The 25,219-nt window shown below is 47.6% G+C and overlaps 1 protein-coding gene across 1 annotated transcript in view; it reads left to right on the forward strand.

Moving 5' to 3' along the window:
* Positions 1 to 25,219, forward strand: part of DTD1 (D-aminoacyl-tRNA deacylase 1) — a 107,734-nt gene that overhangs the window by 12,626 nt on the left and 69,889 nt on the right. The window contains exon 4 of the mRNA XM_065892771.1: positions 13,165 to 13,271. Within this exon, the coding sequence (XP_065748843.1) occupies positions 13,165 to 13,271 (107 nt within the window). The remainder of the gene's footprint in view (positions 1 to 13,164; positions 13,272 to 25,219) is intronic.

Consider the following 25,219-nt stretch of genomic DNA (forward strand, 5'->3'; position numbering starts at 1 on the left):
CCTAGAAGAACTAAAGAACAAACAAATAGTGATGAACAACACAATAACTGAAATGAAAAATACACTAGAAGGAATCAATAGCAGAATAACTGAGGCAGAAGGACGAATAAGTGAGCTGGAAGATAGAATGGTGGAAATAACTACTGAGGAGCAGAATAAAGAAGAAGAATGAAAAGAAATGAGGACAGTCTCAGAGACCTCTGGGACAACATTAAAAGCACCAACATTCAGATTATAGGGGTCCCAGAAGGAGAAGAGAAAGAGAACGGGTCTGAGAAAATATTTGAAGGGATTACATTCATAAACCTAACATGGGACAGGAAATAGTCACCCACAAGTCCAGGAAGCTCAGAGAGGCCCATATTGGATAACCCTAAGGAGAAACATGCCGAGACACATATTAATCAAACTAACAAAAATTAAATTCAAAGAAAAAATATTAAAAGCAACAAAGGAGATAAGCCTCTTAGATAGCCTCATCCACCAGAGGGCAGACAGCAGAAGCAAGAAGAACTACAATCCTGCAGCCTGTGGAAAAAAAACCACATTCACAGAAAGATGGACAAAACGAAAAAGCAGAGGACTATGTACCAGATGAAGGAACAAGATAAAACCCCAGAAAAACAACTAAATGAAGGGGAGATAGGCAACCTTCCAGAAAAAGAATTCAGAATAATGAGAGTGAAGTTGATCTGGGACCTTGAGAAAAGAATGGAGGCAAAGATCGAGAAGATGCAAGAAATGTTTAACAAAGACCTAGAAGAATTAAAGAACAAACAAACAGAGATGAACAATACAATAACTGAAATGAAAACTACACTAGAAGGAATCAACAGCAGAATAACTGAGGCAGAAGAACAGATAAGTGACCTGGAAGACAGAATGGTGGAACTCACTGCTGGGGAACAGAATAAAGAAAAAAGAATGAAAAGAAATGAAGACAGCCTAAGAGACCTCTGGGACAACATTAAATGCAACAACATTCGCATTATAGGGGTCCCAGAAGGAGAAGAGAGAGAGAAAGCACCCGAGAAAATATTTGAAGAGATTATAGTTGAAAACTTCCCTAACACGGGAAAGGAAATAGCCACCCAAGTCCAGGAAGCGTAGCAAGTCCCATACAGGATAAACCCAAAGAGAAACACGCCAAGACACATAGTAATCAAATTGGAAAAAATTAAAGACAAAGAAAAATTATTGAAAGCAGCAAGGGAAAAATGAAAAATAACATACAAGGGAACTCCAATAAGGTTAACAGCTGATTTCTCAGCAGAAACTCTACAAGCCAGAAGGGAGTGGCATGATATACTTAAAGTGATGAAAGGGAAGAACCTACAACCAAGATTACTCTACCTGGCAAGGATCTCATTCAGATTCTATGGAGAAATCAAAAGCTTTACAGACAAGCAAAAGCTAAGAGAATTCAGCACCACCAAACCAGCTCTACAACAAATGCTAAAGGAACTTCTCTAAGTGGGAAACACAAGAGAAGAAAAGGACCTACAAAAACAAACCCAAAACAATTAAGAAAATGGTCATAGGAACATACATATCGATAATTAACTTAAACATGAATAGATTAAATGCTCCAACCAAAAGACACAGGCTTGCTGAGTGGATACAAAAACAAGACCCATATATATGCTGTCTACAAGAGACCCACTTCAGACCTAGGGACACATACAGACTGAAAGTGAGGGGATGGAAAAAGATACTCCATGCAAATGGAAATCAAAAGTAAGCTGGAGTAGCATACTCATATCAGATAAAATAGACTTTAAAATAAAGAATGTTACAAGAGACAAGGAAGGACACTACATAATGATCAACGGATCAATCCAATAAGAAGATATAACAATTATAAATATATATGCACCCAACATAGGAGCACCTCAATACATAAAGCACCTGCTAACTGCTCTAAAAGAGGAAATCGACAGTAACACAATAATAGTGGGGGACTTTAACACCTCACTTACACCAATGGACAGATCATCCAATATGAAAATAAATAAGGAAACAGAAGCTTTAAATGACACAATAGACCAGATAGATTTAATTGATATTTATAGGACATTCCATCCAAAAACAGCAGATTACACTTTCTTGTCAAGTGCTCACGGAACATTCTCCAGGATAGATCACATCTTGGGTCACAAATCAAGCCTCAGTAAATTTAAGAAAATTGAAATCATATCAAGCATCTTTTCTGACCACAACGCTATGAGATTAGAAATGAATTACAGGGAAAAAACCGTAAAAAACACAAACACATGGAGGCTAAACAATACATTACTAAATAACCAAGAGATCACTCAAGAAATCAAAGAGGAAATCAAAAAATACCTAGAGACAAATGACAATGAAAACACGATGATCCAAAACCTATGGGATGTAGCAAAAGCAGTTCTAAGAGGGAAGTTTATAGATATACAGGCCTACCTCAAGAAATGAGAAAAATCTCAAATAAACAATCTAACCTTACACCTAAAGGAACTAGAGAAAGAAGAACAAATAAAACCCAAGGTTAGCAGAAGGAAAAATCATAAAGGTCAGAGAAGAAATAAATGAAATAGAAACAAAGAAAACAATAGCAAAGATCAATAAAACTAAAAGCTGGTTCTTTGAAAAGATAAACAAAATTGATAAACCATTAGCCAGACTCATCAAGAAAAAGAGGGAGAGGACTCAAATCAATAAAATTAGAAATGAAAAAGGGGAAGTTACAACAGACACCGTAGAAATACAAAGCATCCTAAGAGACTACTACAAGCAATTGTATGCCACTAAAATGGACAACCTGGAATAAATGGACAAATTATTAGAAAGGTATAACCTTCCAAGACTGAACCAGGAAGAAATAGAAAATATGAACAGACCAATGACAAGTAATGAAATTGAAACTGTGATTAAAAATCTTCCAACAAACAAAAGTCCAGGACCAGATGGCTTCACAGGTGAATTCTATCAAACACTCAGAGAAGAGCTAACACCCATCCTTCTCAAACTCATCCAAGAAATTGCAGAGGAAGGAGCACTCCCAAACTCATTCTATGAGGCCACCATCACCCTGATACCAAAACCAGCCAAAGATACTGCAAAAAAATAAAATTACAGACCAATATCACTGATGAATATAGATGCAAAAATCCTCAACAAAATACTACCAAACAGAATCCAACAACACATTAAAAGGATCATACACCATGATCAAGTGGGATTTAACCCAGGGATGCAAGGATTCTTCAATATATGCAAATCAATCAATGTGATACACCATATTAACAAACTGAAGAATAAAAACCATATGACCATCTCAATAGATGCAGAAAAAGCTGTTGACAAAATTCAACACCCATTTATGATAAAAACTCTCCAGAAAGTGGGCATAGAGGGAACCTACCTCAACATAATAAAGGCCATATATGACAAACCCACAGCAGACATCATTCTCAATGGTGAAAAACTGAAAGCACTTTCTCTAAGATCAGGAACAAGACAAGGATGTCCACTCCTACCACTATTATTCAACATAGTTTTGGAGGTCCTAGCCAGGGCAATCAGAGAAGAAAAAGAAATAAAAGGAATACAAATTGGAAAAGAAGAAATAAAGCCGTCACTGTTTGTAGATGACATGATACTATACATAGAGAATCCTAAAAATGCCACGAGAAAACTACTAGAGCTAATCAGTGAATTTGGTAAAGTTGCAGGGTACAAAATTAATGCACAGAAATCTCTTGCATTCCTATACAGTAATGATGAAAAATCTGAAAGAGAAATTAAAGAAACACTCCCATTTACCATTGCAACAAAAAGAATAAAATACCTAGGAATAAACCTACCTAGGGAGACAAAAGACCTGTATGCAGAAAACTATAAGACACTGATGAAAGAAATTAAAGATGATACCAGCAGATGGAGAGATATACCATGTTCTTGGGTTGGAAAAATCAATATTGTGAATATGACTATACTACCCAAAGCAATCTCCAAATTCAATGCAATCCCTATCAAATTACCAATGGCAGTTTTTACGGAACTAGAACAAAAAATCTTAAAATTTATATGGAGACAGAAAAGACCCTGAATAGCCAAAGCGGTCTTGAGAGAAAAAAACAGAGCTGGAGGAATCAGATTCCCTGACTTCAGACTATACTACAAAGCTACAGTAATCAAGACAAAATGGTACTAGCACAAAAACAGAAACATAGATCAATGGAACAAGACAGTAAGCCCAGAGAGAAACCCACGCACCTATGGTCAACTAATCTATGACAAAGGAGGCAAGGATATACAATGGAGGAAAGACAGTCTCTTCAATAAATGGTGCTGGGAAAACTGGACAGCTGCATGTAAAAGAATGAAATTAGAGCACTCTGTAACACCATACACAAAAATAAACTCAAAGTGGATTCGAGACCTAAATGGTAAGACCGGACACAATAAAACTCTTAGAGGGAAACATAGGAAGAACACTCTTTGACATAAATCACAGCAAGATCTTTTTTGATCTGCCTCCTAGAGTAATGGAAATAAAAACAAAAATAAACAAATGGGACCTAATGAAACTTAAAAGCTTTTGCACAGCAAAGGAAACCATAAACGATGAAAAGACAACCCTCAGAATGGGAGAAAATATTTGCAAATGAAGCAACTGACAAAGGATTCATCTTCAAAATATACAAACAGCTCGGGCAGCTCAATATCAATAAAACAACTGAATTGAAAAATGGGCGGAAGACCTAAATAGACATTTCTTCAAAGAAGACATACAGATGGCCAAGAGGCACATGAAAAGATGCTCATCATCACTAATTATTAGAGAAATGCAGATCAAAACTATAATGAGGTATCACCTCACACCAGTCAGAATGGCTATCATCAGAAAATCTACAAACAATAAATCTGCAGAGGGTGTGGAGAAAAGGGAACCCTCCTACACTGTTGGTGGGAATGTAAATTGATACAGCTGTTATGGAGAACAGTATTGAGGTTCATTACAAAACTAAAAATAGAACTACCATATGACCCAGCAGTCCCATTACTGGGCATATACCCTGTAAAAACTATAATTCAAAAAGACACATGTACCCCAGTGTTCTTTGCAGCACTATTTACAATAGCCAGGACATGGAAGCAACCTAAATGTCCACCAACAGAGGAATGGATAAAGAAGGTGTGGTACATGTAATTGAGTTGGCCAAAAAGTTCATTTAGGTTTTTCCGTAAGATGTTATCAAGCCTGAACGAACTTTTTGGCCAACCCAATACAATGGAGTATTACTCAGCCATATAAAGGAACGAAATTGGGTCATTTGTAGAGATGTGGATAGACCTAGAGACTCATACAGAGTGAAGTTAGTCATAAAGAGAAAAACAAATATATTAACACATATATGTGGAATCTAGAAAAATGGTACAGATGAACCTATTCGTAGGGCAGGAATAGAGACGCAGACATAGAGAATGGAGATGTGGACGCAGAGGGGGAAGGGGAGGGTGGGACGAATTGGGAGATTAGGTTTGACATAAACACACTACCATGTGTAAAATAGCTAGTGGGAGCCTGCTGTATAGCACAGGGAACTCAGCTCGGTGCTCTGTGATGACCTAGATGGGTGGGATTCGGGGTGGGGGGTGGGAGGGAGGTCCAAGAGGGAGGGGATATATGTATACATACAGCTGATTCACTTCATTGTACAGCAGAAACTAACACAACATTGTAAAGCAATTATACTCCACTTTAAAACAATAGTGTATTTCCTCCAGCTTCTATTGATAATATTTGACATGGCCACAGTGCACTTAATAAGACCAGGAAGTTAACTTTGCTGAAGCTCTGTCCAGTGAACTACAGACCTTGCTTGAATTCTGTCAGTGTTCCCACTGGCGTCGTTTTCCTGGTCCCAGGATCCAGTCCAGAACCCACGTTGCACTTGGTCGTTGCGTCTCTTCCTTAATCTCTTCCAGGGGGTGACGGTTCCTGGGTCCTTCCTTGTCTTGTGGCCACTTCTGAAGGGTGACTTGTTTGGTCAGTTTGTCTGTCCGTGTTCCGCAGCATGTGTTTGCCTGAAGTCTTCTCGACGTTAGGTTCGGGTTGTGCGTTTTGGCAGGAACACCACAGAGGTGATCTTGTACATTAGATCCTGGGTACCTGCTGTCGATCAGTCTGCTTATTTGGCAGATTTCTCTCTGGTCAAGTTATTCTTTTCCTCTTTGTGTAAATATCCTGTGTGGAGATACTGTGAGACTGTGCCAATATCCTGATATCCAACACACCCCGCCCACTGATTTTATCTTCATCCCTGGTCTTTGCTGCAGCAGTTATCACTGAGGTGTTCGCCCAGTCGGTCCATCTTTTTAAGTGTCAGCTGTGCTGCCTGGGAGGCGGGGAAGGTCATCAGGGTGCCTTCGTTACCCGACTGTGAAAAAAGCAGGTCACCACATAGTCTTTCTCCAGTTCAAAGGAGCGAACTTCCCTTGCTAGCCAAGTGTTTCATTTTTAAAGGAAGGGGAGTTGAATTTTTTCCAGTGTCTTTTTCTCTAAGTGTTAACCTGGTGAATGCCCTTCCTAATCAGGAGCTGTGCTGACTCACCCTTCACTGGTCACTGCACCGTGTTCCTCTGGTGTGTGTGCCTGTGAGAAACTGCCCACACGTTCCTGTACAGTTTTTTGCCTCTGTATTCAAAGGGGAAAGTGGGCTATGCTTTTTTTTTTTGTATATCCAGTTTCTATATTAGGGTAATACTAGCCTTGCAGGATAAATTGGAAGGCTTGCAGGATAAATTGGAAGGCTTTTCATCGTTTTCCGTTCAACAGGAAGTATCTGTTTTTGTTTTTTTTTTCCCTCCGGTACGCGGGCCTCTCACTGTTGTGGCCTCTCCCATTGTGGAGCACAGCTCCGGACGTGCAGGCTCAGTGGCCATGGCTTATGGGCCCAGCCGCTCCGCGGCATGTGGGATCTTCCCGGACCGGGGCACGAACCCGTGTCCCCCGCATCGGCAGGCGGACTCTCAACCACTGCGCCACCAGGGAAGCCCCGGAAGTATCTGTTTTAATAGATCTTGTTGGACCAGCCCTTTGGGTGGCCCTCCTTGGTCACGGCCCTGGTCAGGATTCCCAGGACCCTTGAGCCCCTGTAGGCAGTTTGCCTGTGTCTCCTATCCGTCTGGAGTTTCAAATGCATCAGGAGGAAGCGTACAGATTTTTTTGCGGGGTGATTTAGAACGATCTCTGCATCTAGAATCATACCCTTTTCTCATTGTGGTTTGTTAGATGTATTTTCCCCCTTTGCTCTCTATCAGAGTTTTTAATATTTTTTCAGAAAACTAGCTCTTAATTTATCAAGTCTGGTTATATTTTTTTGTTTGATATTTTATTATTTTCCCTTAATCTTCACTTTCGAAATTCTGCATACCTTTTGTGTGTGTCGTTTATTTGGCTTCTTTTCCTGGTTCCGTATTTCACGTACTTTCAGTCTTCTTTCCTAACAGGCGCACTTAAGGCCCCAAACTTCACTTTTGCTTGGCTCCTCTTTCCCCCATCAGCAGCTCCCACAGGCCTGACCTTTGACATGCACACAGAATCCAGCAGCTACACACGGCGTCTGCGGCCCCCGGCCCGGCTGCCGCCTCTCCTCCCACCCAAATTGTCGCGACAGCTCCCTAGTGGGTCTTCCGCCTCCACAGCAGCCCGAGTGAGTCACTTCCCCATGGATGCTGATCCTTAGGTTAGAACAAGCTTTCAGGCTTGGGAAATGTTTTGGGATTCCCTCTGTCTTCTCAACAACAGATACAAGAACCATTACATATATAGGTGTCCATGGGGGTGGGGGGGCTTGCCGGCCACTTGAGCCCTGGGGCTGTAGCCCAGGAGGTGGTGGGAGCTGATGGCAGGTGGTCCGGAGCAGAGGCTCCCTCTGGATGAGGGTCAGAGTTTACAGGCTCAGTCCTTTGAATCCATCTTTAAACACTGAGGCTGCTCCTGCTGTGTGTCTTTTGTCCCCAGAGCCCCTGAATTGGGTCAGAACCTTGCTGTGAAGCCCCTCCAGGGCCACTCTGCTCCCAAGGTGAAAGACTTCTTCCCTCGTCTGTGTCCTATACCGTGTCCAGCCTTGGCCCGGCCCAGCACACGAGAGGTTCTGCAGTGAGGTGAAGTGACGGTATTAATATATTCCAATAATAAATACATGAGAAACTCATAATAAAAAGCCAACGACATGGAGAGGACCTGAGCTTATCTATAAACCCTCGCCCATTATCACAGTCCCAGGGAAAAGTTACAAATCAAGTTTAAGTTCTGTGTCATATTCAAGTCTAAAGGAGTTAAAGTCTGAAATCAGACCCCGTGGCCGAACGAGCTCAGAAGCTGCCCTCCTTGGTTTCTCACTCAGCTGCTCTCGGTGGAGGGGAGTTTGCCTGGTGGAATAGGTTCTTTCAGAGCCCTGGCCTGGCTCTGTCACACACAGGTCCACTTGGGCCCTTCAGGGCCCCAGACACTGCATCGTTCTCTCACGCCTCAGTGAGGAGACCGGGCAGCCTTGGACACAAGTGTCCCAGGCAGCAGGACGCCGAGGACACTGGCAGAGCCCGGGTAAGTCTGAGCAAAGCTGGTGGTCAGGGATGACCTTGCCTTGAGCCTCCCTGTCGTGCAGGATGGGCGACATCAGAGCTTCAGCTAGGACGAGAATTTAACCTCCCAGCGAGGGGTTAATTTTGGTCCTAGACATTTACCATCTTAATGTCCGTTTCCACAGAAGCTGCCCCTGTAGGTCTGCGGTTTGGAATTGGGGACGCCCCTTTGGGGACAGGTGCCCTCACTTTCCTGTGAGGAGGCACTTTCCATCCTGGGCCACAGGGCCAGTCCCCCAGTGTCTCTTGCTGTGGAGTCCTGGTCCCCGGATGCCTGCTGCCTAGAGTGGGTGTCTCCCTCCAAGGCCTGAACCACCGTAGAGCCAAGCAGAGACCGGCAGTTGGGAGGGACTTGGGCCCAGGGAGAAGCCTCAAGATTCTGGTCAAGGTTGCTGTTCTGCAGCCTCTGTGACCCTGAATGTGGCATGGAGTCAGGTGGTGGTTCTGACGTGCCCACCTGGGCCTGGCCCTCATGCTCTGAGAAATCCAAAGGGCCTGGAATGCACCCTGTTTCTGACAACTGAGTATTTCCCCAGCCAAGGTACTTAGGAGATGCTGTTCCTTGAGCCCTGGTCTCTGCTCTCCAGGCCCCCTCGAGCTAGATCCTTACCCCAGTGGTGGTGCCCCCCTGGACTGGGTTGAGCTCTCTGGGGAGCCGGGGGCCAGGAAGCAATCGGACTCTGTAGAACGGACAGAGCTGCCCTAGCGCCATGCGTCCCCCAGGGCCACACTCCCACGGGGACCAAACTCCTCCAGCCCCATGGCCCTAGCCTCACCACCTGCTTATTTTGAGCCCCCAATTCCATACGTTTGCTTGATTTCTTGGTCCCCAGCCTGTCACTCGATGTTGGGGTCCCCATCAGTAACCCCTCTCCCCTGCGTGCCCAGGCTCAGAACAGGTTGAAAGGAGAACAGAGAGGAAGACTGGGCGGTGAGGATGCATCCTGACGGCAGAGGGAGCCGCCTTTAGTGGGGAGCTTAGATGGGCGGGCCTGAGGCTCAGTGTCTGGTGCGGGTGTCCAGGACCGTCTGCGGAGGTGGGCCGAGCCCCAGTTGGAGAACAGAGAACACTTCTGTGCAGGGCCTTCTGCTCTCCCCAGTTTTCTTCAAAAGCATCTTCTTCAGTTGCGTTTTCTGCTATCCCCCCCCGGCCCCCCACCTTTTGTTCATATACTCCCCCCGCCCCCCTGCCCCTTGGCCCATATACCACATGGACAGTGGTAGGAGTGATAGCAGTGATAGGGACCAGGTTTCCTGCATGCTGACTGCTGGGCTCTGGGCCTGGTGCCCTGCCTGTACTAACTCACTTGCACCCTCCTTGTGGTGACCGGCCTGCTGTCATCCTGCAACAGACTGGGTCACAGAGAGGCAGGGCAGGGCTTCTCGTTGGGTGGTGGCAGGCAGTCAGCCTTTGCAGGTAAATGGGGCGCTCTGGTTTGGGGCTGGTAGAGCCCTTGGACCCTGCAGGGTTGGCCCCAGTGGGGAGTCTTCCTGCTGGAAACATGTGGGACTTATATTTAAGAGTGACTTGGTTATGTCATCACTGGAGCCTAGATGTAGTTTTGTAGATATGTTTCTGTCTTTTAAGATTATTTAAAACAATGTTTTTATTTTCCCTGGCCAATGTAATTTTTCTTGGGAGCTTTCCTCTTTGATGTGGACTGGAAAAGAATGTTACCATTTTAAGATCTCTCAAAACATGTCTTTGGATTTGTTGTCCATACAAATGGAAATTCAGATAATAGTTCTGTTCTTAACTGAAGAAAAACAGGAAAAGAAAATAAATTTCTTGCTACTTGGAATGATAAACACGGTGAAGCATATGCCGTATATCCTGACAACAGAAATTCAAGGTCGGAAATAATTCCTTTCCTCCTGAGTCTGCCTTCAGCTTCCCTGAGGAGTGCAGGAGCTGAAATTTGCTCCTAATTGTAGCCGTAATTTTAGCCTGCAATTAAACACATGATTTCATCCCAGCTGATGTCTTTTTAGCTCTTCTGACATGCATAACACGAAAGCTCTGTAGATTTGAGCGGCCACTTTAATCTGATGGGAGGTCACAGGAAGTCACCGTTATCTGAGCACGACTGGCTGCCCAGTGGGAACTAGATTCATCTTGCCTCTAAAAAGGGCACACAGCTCGTCTTCTCTCGGTTTCCAGGGCTACTGTCTGTGCCTGTTCTGCTGAGACCCTCTGTGAGGTCAAGGGTCATCAGAGCGAGTGCCAGCAGGTGAGGCGGTGTCGAGCTGGTGGGAGTCCCTTGCTGCTGCAGCGGGTCTGGTATCCAGAGCCCCGGAGCCGAGCTGCTCTGAGGAGGGAGCTGGAGGGGCTCCTGGTTCAGGCCCGTCCTGAGCTGCTCTTCTCGGCCTGTCCCCCAGAGATTGGCCTGTCCTCCGGAGGTTGGCCTGTCTCCTTGGAGGTCGGCCTGTCTGCCCAGGGGTCAGCCATCTCCCTGGAGGCCAGCCTGTCTCCCCAGGGGTCGGCCTGTCCCCCAGGGGTTGGCCTGTCTCCCCAGAGGTCGGCTCTCTCCTCAGAGGTGAGCCTGTCCCCCAGAGGTCGTCCACCCCATGAAGCGAGGGCTCCCTGCCCAGGGGAGCGTGGGGAGCACCAGAATGAAACAGGTTTCCCTCCTCCAGGTCCTGAGAGCCCATCCTTGCTGCGGTGCATGGTGACCCCCAGGGCCGGCATGCAGGCGTGGTCCCCGAGTGTGCTGCTGAGAGCAGACCCTGATTCTGCACAGGCACGTGCCGGCCGCGGCCCTGAGCGCTTCTGTGCTCGGTCTCCTTGAACTTTCACCATGACCCAGGGCTTCTCACTGGTCTCCCTGTGGTGCAGTGTGGTGCACTCGGAGCTGGTTGGGGGCTGGGTCCAAGTCTTGTTGCCCTTCACATCCTGAAGCCGGTGGAGCCTCCTCCAGGGAGCCCCTCTGCTTCCCTCCTCATCCCCTAAGTGGGGGGACTCTGACCTCCAGGGTCGGGATTCCTCAGGGTTGAACGGCGCCGCATCATCACCACCCTGCACCCACCTGTCGCCTGTGAGACCCTGGGCCATGAGTGCCGGGCTGTCCGCGCCCCTGAGCTGAGCAGGGTCTTCTGGTCTCCAGCAGTGAGCCTGGCGCTTCATTGCTGTGAGTTAATCTTCAGCGGGGCATGGATCTCGCCCTCTCTCTACTCCTTCATGGTGGGAGGTAGCAGAAGGGCTCACACTGTCTTTACGCTGTGGACCCGGCACCTTCTCCCTGTTGGGTTGATCAGGAGCGGTGTGCAGCCACTCGAGCAGGTGTCCGCATGTGTCATCGGCTGCGTTTGGACCCAGTGCACATCAGAAGTTCTCGGGTGGATGGAGGCAGCGTTCGGATGATTGCGTGGCACCAGCTCTCAGAGCATGTGCTGGGCTTTCTTTACAAACGTCGTTTGTGAAGAACGTCGTTCAGCATTCGGGGGTTGATTAGATACAGTTTGATTGATCGGACACAGTTGGCATGGGTTTGGGTTAGAAGGTTCGGAATAGGACATGGAGAGGCACTCATTTCTGGGGCGGTCCGTGGCCACTTTGAGGATGCACCCCGGGAAGCAGGATGGCTCTGCAGCCTCGCTGGGGTGTCCCCTCGGTTCTCTGGCCTGTGGGACCTTCTGTAGGCTGACCTGCCTTTTGGCCTCACAGTGAGGGACCCCCCTCCGCGTCTTACACAGAGGGGCCCGCCGGCCGCTCACAGGGCCGTGTATGAGGTTGTTCTGGGGGAGCCTCCTAAGCTCTTTGCCTACTGTGTTTGGTTTGTTTAAAAACATTCGTTAGGAAACATGCAGAGAACAGACACCGGGGGCTCACTGGCCAGGCAGTCTCGTGCTTCACGTGTCTCTCAACTGCCCTGCCCCCCCCGCCCGTGTGGAGGTCGCTACCGCCCTGCCTTTGCTGTTCGTCTTCCTGCCGTTTCTTCATGCATCTCTCTCCACAAGTGATAGAATTTGTTTTGGTGTTTGAACATACCATCTAAATGGTGTTGCACTGATGTGTCCTTGCCACCGTTTAAAGATCACATTGTGGGTTTGAGATTTGCTGCGTTGACAGGTGTGGCCGCCGAATGGTATTCTGTGGGAGAATTCAGGCAGAGATTCTGCATTGGTTCCCCTCCAGGACAGTCACACTGGGTTCACTTTCTTATAAACACTGCCAGAGTGAACACCCTTGGCTGTCTCCTTTTGGATAAGAGATTCTAGAGCAGACGCCCCCAAGTGCAATTCCAGGCTTGTAGGGTTTGTTCAGCTTGAACTTGACCTCCACAGTGGTTGTACACTTTACCTTCTCAGTGTCTCACAGGCCTGTTAACCCACGTTTTCCCTGACCCTGCCCTCTTGCCAGGTCTGCAGAACATGCGGAGGCCCTCTGCCGTGTGGTTTTGTGTTTTCCTTACTTGGGGGCGCAGAGGGGGGAGTTGGGCGGTCCTGCTCCCGGGTTTCTGTTTACACTGATCGAGGTTAGCTTTAATCTGAGGTCTCCAACTCTTGTGACCGTTGGAATTGCTCTTACAGACGGCAAGTTCGGTGCCTACATGCAAGTTCACATTCAGAACGATGGGCCTGTGACCATTGAACTGGAATCTCCGGCTCCTGGTGCTGCTACCTCCGACCCAAAGCAGGTAAGCCCAGAGTCAAGGGTCGGGTCTGTCTCCTGGGAGCCGGTAACATCGTTTGACCTTGATTTATTTCCTGGAGCACTTCTGAGTCTGAGGTGGAGAAAACGCCTCATCGTAGTAACCTAGAGTTTATTCGCTACATCCCTTCCCGAGAACGCACCTGTCGCCCTGCGTCTTTGTACTGCGGCCTTGCCTCCACCTGACTCCATTCCAGAGCCCAGTCCTCCGCCAGGCTGGTCCTGGGCGAGGTGCCTGGGCGTCCACAGGCCACTGGGTGGCAGCAGAGGAGCGGCACGGCTCCCCTCGGCCGGACCCGATTCCTGAGTGTGGAATGGTTGCGTGGAGTGGGTTTATCCCAGGTGTGGGTAGATGTGCCACCTGAGGGTCTTTGTAAATCCTTATTTTTCTAAAGCAACGTCTGACCTGGATTTGCTGCCAACTCTGTAAGCTTTCAGAAAAAATTTAATTAAACTAGAGAAAGGGAATCTGTGCTAGTCCTTGTGAGCTGTGTGCTTCTCATAGGTGCTTAGCACTTCTGAAGGCTTTAATTAATGCAGCTGCTCTGTGGCCTTTGGGAGGCAGGAGGGCAGGAGGAGTGAGAGCGGGGGGCGGGCAGCCCTGTTCTCCCCCTTCCCCCGCCTTCTGGGACACTGAAGTGGAAGGATGCAGGGGTGGCGGGGAGCATTATGTAAACGTAAAGCTCTGTGACCTGTTCAAAGTCATCATTTCCAAGGGGAACAGACCTTTTCTTTCATGTTACTGATTCTTTGGATGATAGAGAAGCAGGAACACATCTGGTGCAGTAGTGCTGGGCTTGAAAGGTGATAATTGAGCTTCCTGGAATTACTGATAACATGAAAGAAAATCACAAGTGAAAAGTCCACATGAAAAATTAAACTTTTTATTTTGATGTAACTTGAGACTTACAGGCAAGTTGAAAAGAGTCAGAGTTTCCATACGCCCTTTACCCAGTATCCCCTAAATTTCCCGTTTTATGTAATCACAGTCTGCTCATCAAAATGTTGACATTGATACAATACTGTTGGCGACGCTACAACCTTACTTAAGTTTCACTAGTTTTCTCTAGCGTCCTTCATCTGTTTCAGGATAATCTGGGATCCCATGTGGTGTTTACGGCCTTTCCCGGTCCTCGTGGCTTTGGTCTGCTGCTTCTGTAGAATGTTCCTCGGTTTCCTTCCCTGTGGTTACACTGAGGTTATGCATTTGACTGGTTCATCTTTACCTTGTTTTGCAGGATACCGGCCTGTCCTGGTTTCCTCTGCCCCTGGCTGTTCTCCCTCTGCTTTTATTTGATCACTGTTTCGTTGTTTTGATTTATTATTCTGCTTCAACTGTATTTGGAGAGAAAATTTAGTCAAGTTTTTTTCATTCTAAATATTTTTCTAAAAGTGATAGAATAATACATGAAATCTTTAGGCTCTTCAACCTTCTTGAGCAAGCACCCCCTCTTTTCTTCTTTACCATAAAGAAAAAGACAACTTTTTTTTTTTTTTTTTTGTGGTACGCGGGCCTCTCACTGTTGTGGCCTCTCCCGTTGCAGAGCACAGGCTCCAGACGTGCAGGCTCAGCGGCCATGGCTCATGGGCTCAGCCGCTCTGCGGCATGTGGGATCCTCCCAGACCAGGGCACGAACCCGTGTTCCCTGCATCGGCAGGAGGACTCTCAAACAATGCGCCACCAGGGAAGCCCCTAGAGACAACATTTTTTAAATTTATTAACAGGCCATGCTAACTTGTTACAATAAGAAAGTTAGTTTCGTTAGTTCTGAATCTTTTAGGAGCTTTGTCTTCAAATGCAGGAGTGGTCCTGAGTCAATTTCAATTACTTGTTCTAGTTAATGGACTCCAGAAGCCTCAGACCCTATAAACTGCCCAGATCTCTGTCCCCGAGCTGTCAGGAGGTACTGGTAGGCAGGCACAGGGGGCTCTGGGGTGGCCTGTCTGCCTTCCCCCTTTCAGTAAGAACAGGCTTCCTCTTCGGGCTTATGGCTGAGTTGTTCACTTTTGTGTTGTGTTTTAAAATACAGGTTCTTTAAACCTGAACAAATGAGCAGTGTGTATGTGTGTGTGTGCTTTTTTTTTCCTAATTGAAGTATAGTTGATTTGCAATGTTGTGTTAGTTTCTGCCATACAGAAGAGTGATTCGGTTATACATATACATATATCTATTCTTTGTCATATTCTTTTCCATTATGGTTCATTATAGGATATTGAATATAGCTCTCTGCTCTACAGTAGGTCCTTGTGTGTGTGTGTGTGTGTGTGTGTGTGTGTGTGTGTATGTGTGTGTGTATTTAGGCATCAGGGTCTTTTTAGTGTGTGACAGTGTGTTGGGGGAGGAGGAAGTGCCGTGACCCAGTCCCTGCTCCGGGGACAGATTCAGGGCAGCATAAACCGGGAAGGTTCTTGACAGTGACGGGGGTAAAGGACAGTGTCCGACAACTTGGGACACATCACAAGGATACCACTTCATGCTCCGCCTTAAACCCCTCAGTGCCTTCCAGAGACATCTGGGTTCCAACCTGAGCCACGTGCCTGGCTGCTGTGGCTCGTGGCCTGCTCTGCACTAGCCCCCTCAAGACCCCCACTTCCCCTGCCTCTGGACTCTGGTCTCAGTGTTTGTCTCCTCCTTGGAGGGTATCCTCTGACCCCTCAACCCCAGTGAGCCCCTGTCAGCCACTTGTCCTGTTGCTCTGAGTCTTTTTCACTGCCTGGGGCTGAGCCTGGGGTGCACTTTGTTCTGGAGTCGTGTGTCCTGGGCCCGTGAGCTGTGTGTCTGTGAATGTCCTTCTGGCACTGCCGTCGGCACAGAGCTGGCCTGGACTCCCAGGGGACTGGTGGTTTTGCTGACCTTTAAGGATGTGAGGTGGGGGGAGGAGGCATTCTAAGTTGTTGTTCCCAAACTTGCACTTGAAATAGGGCTAAATTCCTGTTTTTAAGAGTCCCAGAGCTCTATTTATGGGTCATGCAGCTACTGCTGGTGAAGACTGGGCTTGTAAAGGCAACTCGTTGTGTGCCTGCCTTAACCAGGTCTCTGCTTGGGTCTGGAAGTGGCAGCCCCTGCACATTTCCCATGGCTGCATGGGCACCACACCCAGCGCAGTAGGGGCTGCAGTGTGGGTCCCCTGATGTTCCTGATGGAGAGAAAGTGGAAGAAGAGGGGTAGTGCTCGCTCTGAGGGACATCCCTCAAAGAACAGGGGGTGGAAGCAGTAGCAGAGCCACCAGACACAAGACAGAGGCTGTCTTCCCCATTGCACTTTTGTGGAAGAACATGGTTCTGGTAGGAACATCCTGATTATAACCTAGAGAAGGTCGCTAGTCCTTGAGTTCTTCTGTGGGTGGCTAGATACAGGGAAATTGCAACACCCTTGCCAGCCCGGCCTGTGGGGAGAAACTTACTGTTGCTCTTGTTTTCATCTTAATTGCTTTCCCTTGGTGGGGGGTGTTTTCCTGAGTCTCACATGGTTGGGGTTGCACGTAGTGAGAGCAGGTGGGGGCTCCCCCCTCCCCCACCCAGGAGGGCATTTCAGTAATTGGAGGGCTCTTTCCTGGGGCCCAGGGCTCACCTAGTTCACAGTGTTGCCATTAAGTATTTATATTTTCACTGATTTAGTGGGCTTGTAAACCTCACTAAATGAAAGGCTGGAATGAGCTGAAAAAATGAACTTTCAAATACACATCCTTGAGTTGGCTCATGGGTTTACTGACAGACCTCTGGGATAAGCTGACCAGTGAAGAATGGTGCCAGAGCTTTTCATTTCATGCTTCTCTGATTATCACCCTAACTTCACCTGTAACTTTCTCTGCACTCGTCTTATCAGCAAGCACCCATCCCTTTGCCCTGAAACCTTGGGACGTCGAGATTGAGACACTGGTGGCTTCTGTAGGGTCAGGAGGAAATGTGTGGGCTAGAGAGGGGGGTGCGGAGGGAGCGGTCAGCCTCATTTACCCGTACTTTTCAGTAACATGTGCTGCAGAATCCAGAAGGTGAAGCAGAGGACAGGCCAGGACACAGGTGGCAGCCCCCCTGCAGGTGCACAAAGGTGGGTCTGAGTTACCGCACAGTTCAGTATGAGGGACGGTCTAATGAGAAGTGTTCTGAATATAAGAAAGAGTTATACTGATGCCCATACGTTTGCATTTCTTCATGGAAGAACGTTTATTTAAATGTACGTACTCCCTTTTTCGTCCTGTTTCAGGCTTGAACTCTGGTGCGAACTCCCCGGTCTCTGTTGGTGTCAGTGTGAGGTTTTGCATGGCCTGAGCTAGGCCACAGAGCAAGCTTGTGGGTCTGGTTGCCACAGTGGCACTGGATCCTGTCCTTCACTCCAGTTGCTGGTTCATTGTGTCACATTGATTTATTGGACAAATGTTGACTGAGGGTCCCGCCTTGTTTATACTGAAGTGTAAGTAAGACAAAAGCGGGAACTTAGCAAGAGCTTCATCACGGAGTTTTTGTTGCTGCTCGTGTTCATCTTCGTCACCGTTTCACCGTGGGTGTGCTGGTGACCTTGGGTCCCGGGACCTCACCTTGTACGGAAGCCTTCCCGATGGGGCAGTGCTGGCACCTGCCAGACCGCTGGGGCTGCGGGCATGACTGCTGGTTTTCTCATCCGTTCAGCGCGAACATCCACTTTCCTGCATAACCATCTGGCCAAGGGTCGGGTTTGGAGGCTGGGGGGCTTCTCTGCTCGAGCAGCCAGGGCCCCTGCTGAGTGCCATCAGTGCATGGGCGCCCTGCCCGGGGCATGTGTGTCTGGCTGGTCGGAAGGGTTGGGAGCCTCATAGAAGTTTCCACCCAGGCTGGCTTCTTCTGAGTTGGGGAGCTGCAAGGGCTTGCTTTTGTTTTAGCATTTTAATTTGCTTTTATATAGATGGTTGTCCTAACTCAGTATATACCATAGAGTTAAAAAGAAGCCTTTCCCAGACATACATGACTGGCTCTGCCTGGAGACCCACTGATGAACTGGCCAGTCGACAGAGCTTCATCTTTGCTTCTTCAGTCCATAATGGGTCACTGAAATGTGAAAACTGAAAAGAGTTTGTTTCCTGCTATTGGAATATGGCTGGTAAATTAAAAACTGCAATCTTCTCCTCTTCCACCTTTGATACACGCAACATTTCTTAATCTCCAACTAGAGAAAAACATCTGTTTTGCTTTAAATAACTCTCTCAGGGCACTAACGGGTTAGTACGTTTAAGGCTTACGGGTTTTGTTTGTTCCTGTGAATGTGTTTTGGGCAGATTCTTAGTTATTTTAATCTTCTAATCTCATTTGGGGATGCGCTAGAAAGACAAAACTCCTTACGTTACTGAGTTGGCCTACTGAAGATGAACTAGCGTCTTTCTTTATTCCCAAGGGAGGGAGGTAAAGTTTATCCTGCCGGGGATTATACATTGAGCACAGCAGTAATGTCATCATCCAGACTGAGGATTATCGTTGGGAATTCTTAGCTTTTTAGCTAAGTTATCCGGAGCTTCATAGTCTCGGGTAACTGTACAAAAATGTTCGGCCCGTCAGCAGTATTTTGTAGAAAGCCTTGTTCAAACATCTGCGTTACTAACAGAGAGAGAATGATCTGGAAATGAAGGAAATAAAAAGTGAAGCTCTTCCTATAAATTTTTAAAAATTATATCAAATAATTATTTAAAAAATTATAAAAATTTATAAAAATTATAAAAAATTTATAAAAATTATAAAAAATTATAAAAAATTATATTTATTATATAATAAAAATAATTATTTAAAAAATTATAAAATATATTATATTTATATAAAAAATTATATAAAATAAAAATAAATAAAACCCTTAACTACCCAGAGGTGTTTTGCCAACATTTGTCAGCCTGACTGACCAAGGGTTTATCTTTTTTTAAACCTGATTGCTCTTTAAGATAAGATATAAGGTCAAGATGGGAGGGTGGGGTGTGAATTGGGTCACGTGGGCTTTTAGGGGTTCATGAACCACCCTGGGCTCACCCAGGTTTTCTTAGTGCCTGTGCGCGCCAGTGCTTTTGCTGGGAGGTTCCAGGGCTTTCCTCAGACCCTCCGAAGGCCCCAAGGAAGTGAAGATGCTTGGGGGGTGCTGGGAGCAGTTGGGTTCAGGGATTACTGTTCTCTGTCCACCAGAGTCACTCAGGACCACCCACTGTAAGTGCTGAGGGTTTGTATTAAAGGGAGGAGTCTTGGACGCCACCCCACCCCACCCTCCGCCCCCAGGTTTTCTGAATCCGAGTTCCTGGCGTGTCTGGACGTGGAAGGCAGAAGAGTAGCAGGTTTGTGTTTTTAACCAGTTCTTCCTGTGCCCTCCAAGGACACTGATGTAGAAGAACTGCTGGGCCGGAGGCAACTGGACAGTCGGATGTTGCCATTTTAATCTGCTCCAGGCGTTGGTCTCTTCTGGACCACGCTTCATCCCCAGCTGAAATGTCTAAAAATACTTTACAACCTGTGTTACTGCAGCTGCCAGGAAACAGGCTGGCTGGGCTTGATTATTGAGGTCACATACGAGGCCGCTGGCATTCATCACCGCCCCTCAGTACCCATCCCCCACCCGCCCAGCGGTGATGGAAATATTCCCAGGGCACGGGGCCTTCTTGACGCAATTACAGATGTGTCAGGAAAAGTCGATAGAGCGACAGCAGCTCAGCACGTTAGTGACGTATGACAGGCCCTCTGCTGAGCGGCACTGAGGCCTGAGCTAGTGGAATAACTTGTTTCTTAAGAGAGATGAACCCGAAGCGTGGGCGTGATTGTAGTGCTGTAGCCTCTTAGAGTTTTTAGTTGAAAAGCAATTTATAGTTCTCTTGGCTTTTCGGGTACCAGACGTGGAATGCCTTACTCACTGGTCGGCTTATTGATTGGACGAGAATAAAAACCGGGGATGATCAGCACCTCAGTCTGTGCTTGGAGAATTGCAGTTTAGTGAAATGCATGATGTCGAGGCTTCATGGGCAGTTGACTGATCACTTTTGTTTTAAACACATGTGGGACATTGTTAAACGTTCATCTTTTATGGTGCATTACTTGTTGGGTTTATGGTAAAGGCTTTTCGCATTGAGCTGTAGGACTCGTTTCCTGCAGGTTACTCACTGTTTCTTGAATGTTGTGTTTCTGTTCATCCCCCTGAAATGAATTCCCTCTCTCTTTACCTGTTGCTGTCCTCCCCATCTTTAAGGTCTGTTTCAGACAGTGCTTCATCCGAGGTGCTCACCTCAGTGCCATCCAGGCAAGGCCTTCCTGCCTTTGAGCCCTCACTGCGTGGTGTGGTCCACGGACTGAATACTCGCCATGTTTCTCCTTTGTTAGTTTGTTTGTTCATTTCTCCATCTATCCTTCCACCCTTGTGTCCATCCATCTGTCCAGTCCCCTACCTACCACCCACTCATCTGTCCACCCAGCAGGTATTCACAGGGTGCGCGCTGCTGCTGGCCTTGCATCGCGAACAGCGCTGGACCAAGTTGTGCCCTCATGGTGCTTGCATTCTAGTGCGAAACATACACAAGCAAGTATAATTTAAAACTGTAATATTATAAAGAAATCAAAGCTGGGAGAAGTGTAGACAGGGCTGCTGGGAGGGGCCACCTCAGGCACAGGAGCTGGGGGTGGGGATGCTGAGCTGGGGGGCCGCTACGTGGAGATGGGGAGGAATGTGCTGGACGGAGGGGCTGGTGGGTGCAGAGCCCTGGGGAGTGGTAGGGGGAGGTCGGGGGTGCAGGGAGAGAGTGGACACGAAGGCAGAGCCATAACCCCAGCCTCATGGCCAGGGTGAGTAGTGTGGGTTTTAGTGGCAGCGAGCTGGACGGTTACTAGAGGGTTACGTGTGTGTGTGTGTGTGTGTGTGTGTGTGTGTGTGTGTGTGTGTGTTCACAGAGCTGGCTGACACTGGATTGTAGAGCTGGCCGGGGCAGAGGTGGCGGGGGGCACTTAGGAGGTCCTACAGCAGGTGGCGAAGAGCTGTGGACAGGATCTGGACGGCCCTGGAGGGTCTCGGCCGCCCTGGTGCTCTGCTACCCCCAGCGGAGCTTCCCTAGAAAAGACTCGTGTTGGAAATCTTTTATCCCGTGGTATGAGCGTCAGGACACTCCGCAAAGTCCAGCCCCCACTGGTCACTACAGGAAGGACCCTATTCCTGCCTTCCGTGCAGGACGGTGAGGGGATTCCGAGCTTCTTTGAGTTTCTAGGTTAAGATCAGACATTTCGACATCAAGGGGTGTGACACTTGCCCTGGTCCTGAGTGACCCTGGGCACAGGCTGGATGCTAAACCAGAACCTCTTTTTGATGTGGTTCAAAAGGAGCAGATTTTAGGGATTCAGTTCCCTGTCTTCAGGTCAGCGTGATGCTTCTCTATGGCCCAGCTCTCCCCTTAATGCAAAAAACTTTAATTATAAGAAGAAATTGTGAAAATCCCAAGAATCAACATTTATATTGAATTTGATTTATATGTACCATTTTAGCTTATATTGTCAGGGCAGTTTCTAAGCGTTCAGGGCTTGTCAGGGAAAAGAAAGGATTTATTTTTGGAAGAGCGTGTCCCCTGGTGTTCACCGCTCTTAGGAATTATGGGGAGTAATTGTCAGGAGGGCGCAGCAGCTCCAGGGCTGGAGGAGGCTGGCGGCAGATCCAGAATCTCACAGCGGCTGCTTTTGCCTGCCTCGTTCCCCAGCCTTCGTTACTTTTGTCAGTATGAAACGCAGAAGAATAGCTCTTCCATGAAGATTCTTCACACAAAATGTATTCCTTTGACGACTTTCCATAGAATGTGAAGTCAGTTTCTTTTTCCATTTTTAACTGTGAAAGTGCAGCCTGCAGCTTCCGTTTCTGTGGGACAGGAAGAGCTGATTTGTGGCCTTGTTTGCATTTCCACCCTTCCTGCCCCGTGGGGTCGCGGTGCCCATGGCGGGGCCGAGCCAGAGTCTGTCAGGGAGCCAAGGCACTTTGATGACTCGGAGGGCAGAGGCCTCTGTTAACTGTCGATATCGTTGCTGGCTTATGAGACCTTGGGGGATAAGGATAGTTTCTATAAGATTCATTTCAAAGTCCAGACTTCATCTGGCCTTATGCCCTGTGGATTCTTTTTTTTTTTTCTTTTTCCATTTCATGTCGTCCCTTTGCCCTCTTCATTTTTCTACAGGGAAGAGTCTCTTATTGTCATTTTAAAAATTTCATGCCAGTAGTGTATTGACTGGAAAGTACCAGGTTAGAAATGTTATCATTATTATTTTTAAAAAATTTTATTATTTTTTATTTTTGGCTGCGTTGGGTCTTCATTGCTGTGCGCAGGCTTTCTCTAGTTGTGGCGAGCGGGGGCTACTAACAGACTTTTATGATTATTTTTTAAATTTGAAATATTTCAAACATGCTGGACGTATGGAGAGTAATATAACAGTACTCAACTTCAGCCAGTGTGAATGTTGGGTCTAGAATCTTTAAGTTGGTAAAGTTGTCATCCCAGTCAGTAAATGGGAGTTTTACTGACACTTGCTCAACGTTACTGTCTCACTGAGTGAGAATTATTGTTAATGATGAAATTGTCTCAAAAGTGTGTAGCTTTAGGGACTTCTCTGGCGGTCCAGTGGTTAAGACTCTGAGCTTCCAGTGCAGGGGGTGCGGGTTCCATCCCTGGTTGGGGAACTAAGATCCCACATGCTGTGCAGTGCGGCCAAAAAAAAAAAGTGTGTAGCTTTATTAAGAGAGAGGTATTTTGGGAAAACCAGTCAGACTTAAAAAGCAGAAAATGTGGGCCTACCACCCAGAAGTGAACTGGGAATAAACTACCACATAGGTGCAGCCAACTTTCCTTTTAGTCTTTCTTCATGTGTCTCTTAATAGAATTTAATGAAACAAGACAGGAGGAGGAATCACCGGAGGTTAAGGATAATGGACCTGAAAGACTTGCTTGGCCCCTGGGGAGACTCACGTCTCAGCTGGGCCCGTTCCTTGGCTGTGGCGTCAGGTGATGTGAAAAGTGCCTTCAGGAGTTCATTTCGAGCCTGCTTCAGGCCCCAGCATAGACCTGTGATAAATCAGCTCTGTGCTCACGCGTGACGTTTGGCAAATCAAGGGAAGGAGAGGGAGGGAATCAGGTCAGAGCCCAGCTGGCTTCACAAGCCACGGGAAACCGGATTCTCCGAAGACAAATAAGCCCATACATTCAGGGCTTAGAGGGACGCGGCAGCGACAGGCAGCCTCTTGAGTTTTGTTGAAGCGTCTCCTTTTTCACCTGTGGAAATGGAAGCGCGCTGTCTCCTGGTCCCCACCCACACCTCCAGGGAGAGCTCTGAGGGCCACCCTGGACTGCAGAGTCCTCGACTGCTTACAGCCTCGGCCGGAAACAAGCGTGTGGCCGGCTGTGTCTTCCCACCAGGAGTGGAAAAGCGTGATCCACTCAGACACCAGCTCCTACAAGTTTAGGAGAGAGACATGGTCTCAGTACCTTAGAAGTGAAGTCTCTGTGTTCTGTCGGTGGGTGTTTCCTGGGTTTTGCTTTTAATGCTAAATAACATTCCTCCTGGCCTGTCTATTAATAGTGGAGTAAAGGGAACCACGGAGGTTTCCTAACATTTAAACTGCTTTGGACTCCTGTTCCTGGCTGAAGTTTTATTTGGTGGGAATGTGGCTTTCACTTTTTAAGTTCTGATACGTGGATTGTGGGTAGAAAAAGGAGGAAAAGGCGCACATCTGAAAGACAGTGACAGCAACAGTAACCACAGCCAGGAAGCTCATTTGGGATTCTCGGGGATTCATTTTCCGTGCTGTTGGAAGTTGTGTGTCAGCATTTGCTACAATGCTGTCCACAGCAGAGTGGACATCACTTGTTTCAGTCATCACATGAGGATTCCGGTGTGGATAGTAATCCCGACGGTTTTTCCTGCATCCTTTCTAGGGATGCAGAGTGTTCGGCCTTTGAAGTGATGCCGTCTGGGACCTCAGGCTGCTGCTGCAGGTCTGTAGGCCGGGAAGTGCCAGTGTAATGGGTACCTACTCGCATGTGTCCCCAAGGCCCTGAAAGAGACCAGGGCGGAAGTGAGCCCTCTCTGGACAAGGGTGAGAGCAGAGTGGCCATGTCAGACCTTCACCTTAAACACCATTACCTGCTTTCTGCATTCAAAGCAAGTTCTGGTTCAGTAGGAATCGTGGCCTCTCTGGGCTGTCAGCACCCCGCTTCCTCAGTCCTGGACCTGACATGCTCACCTGACACCGTGTGCTCCAGGATGCTGTGTGCGGATGGGGCGGCAGACACACGTCGTGTGCACATCTGCCCTGCTCACACGCATGCTCCCTTGTCCCACTGGACTCTGCTGCAAAACACAAGAGTCGAAGATAAAATTATTAAGAATTTCACGATGGCAGTGGCAGAGCAGTGGGCCAAGTGCAGGTCCTCTGAGCACGAGGCCCCATGTGCCTGCTGTGATCACACGCCGGTGAAGTCAGCCCCACGCCCTCTGTCACATTGCAGTCTGCTCTTCTTCTTCCTCCCCGCAGCGCCCACACTCCTGGCCCAGCATCATACTGCAGCCTGCCCCTGACCCCAGCCTGCTCTGTTCTTCCAGGGCCTCCTACCTGCCCCACTTCTTTTTTTTTTTTTTTTCCCGGTATGTGGGCCTCTCACTGTTGTGGCCTCTCCCCTTGCGGAGCACAGGCTCTGGACACGCAGGCTCAGCGGCCATGGCTCACGGGCCCAGCCGCTCCGCGGCATGGGGGATCTTCCCAGACCGGGGCACGAACCCGTGTCCCCTGCATCGGCAGGCGGACTCTCAACCACTGCGCCACCAGGGAAGCCCTGCCCCACTTCTTGCTCTTTTTTTAAAGATTTATCACCTTCTAAAATATTATAACTGTAGCTTTTGGTTACCTAAAAAAATTATCGTTTATTTCCCCTGCTAGAATATAAGTTCCCAAAGGGCAGGGATCTTCCACCAAATAAG

The sequence above is a fragment of the Phocoena phocoena genome, chromosome 15, assembly GCF_963924675.1.
Source record: "Phocoena phocoena chromosome 15, mPhoPho1.1, whole genome shotgun sequence".
In the NCBI taxonomy this organism is placed as follows: Eukaryota; Metazoa; Chordata; class Mammalia; order Artiodactyla; family Phocoenidae; genus Phocoena; species Phocoena phocoena.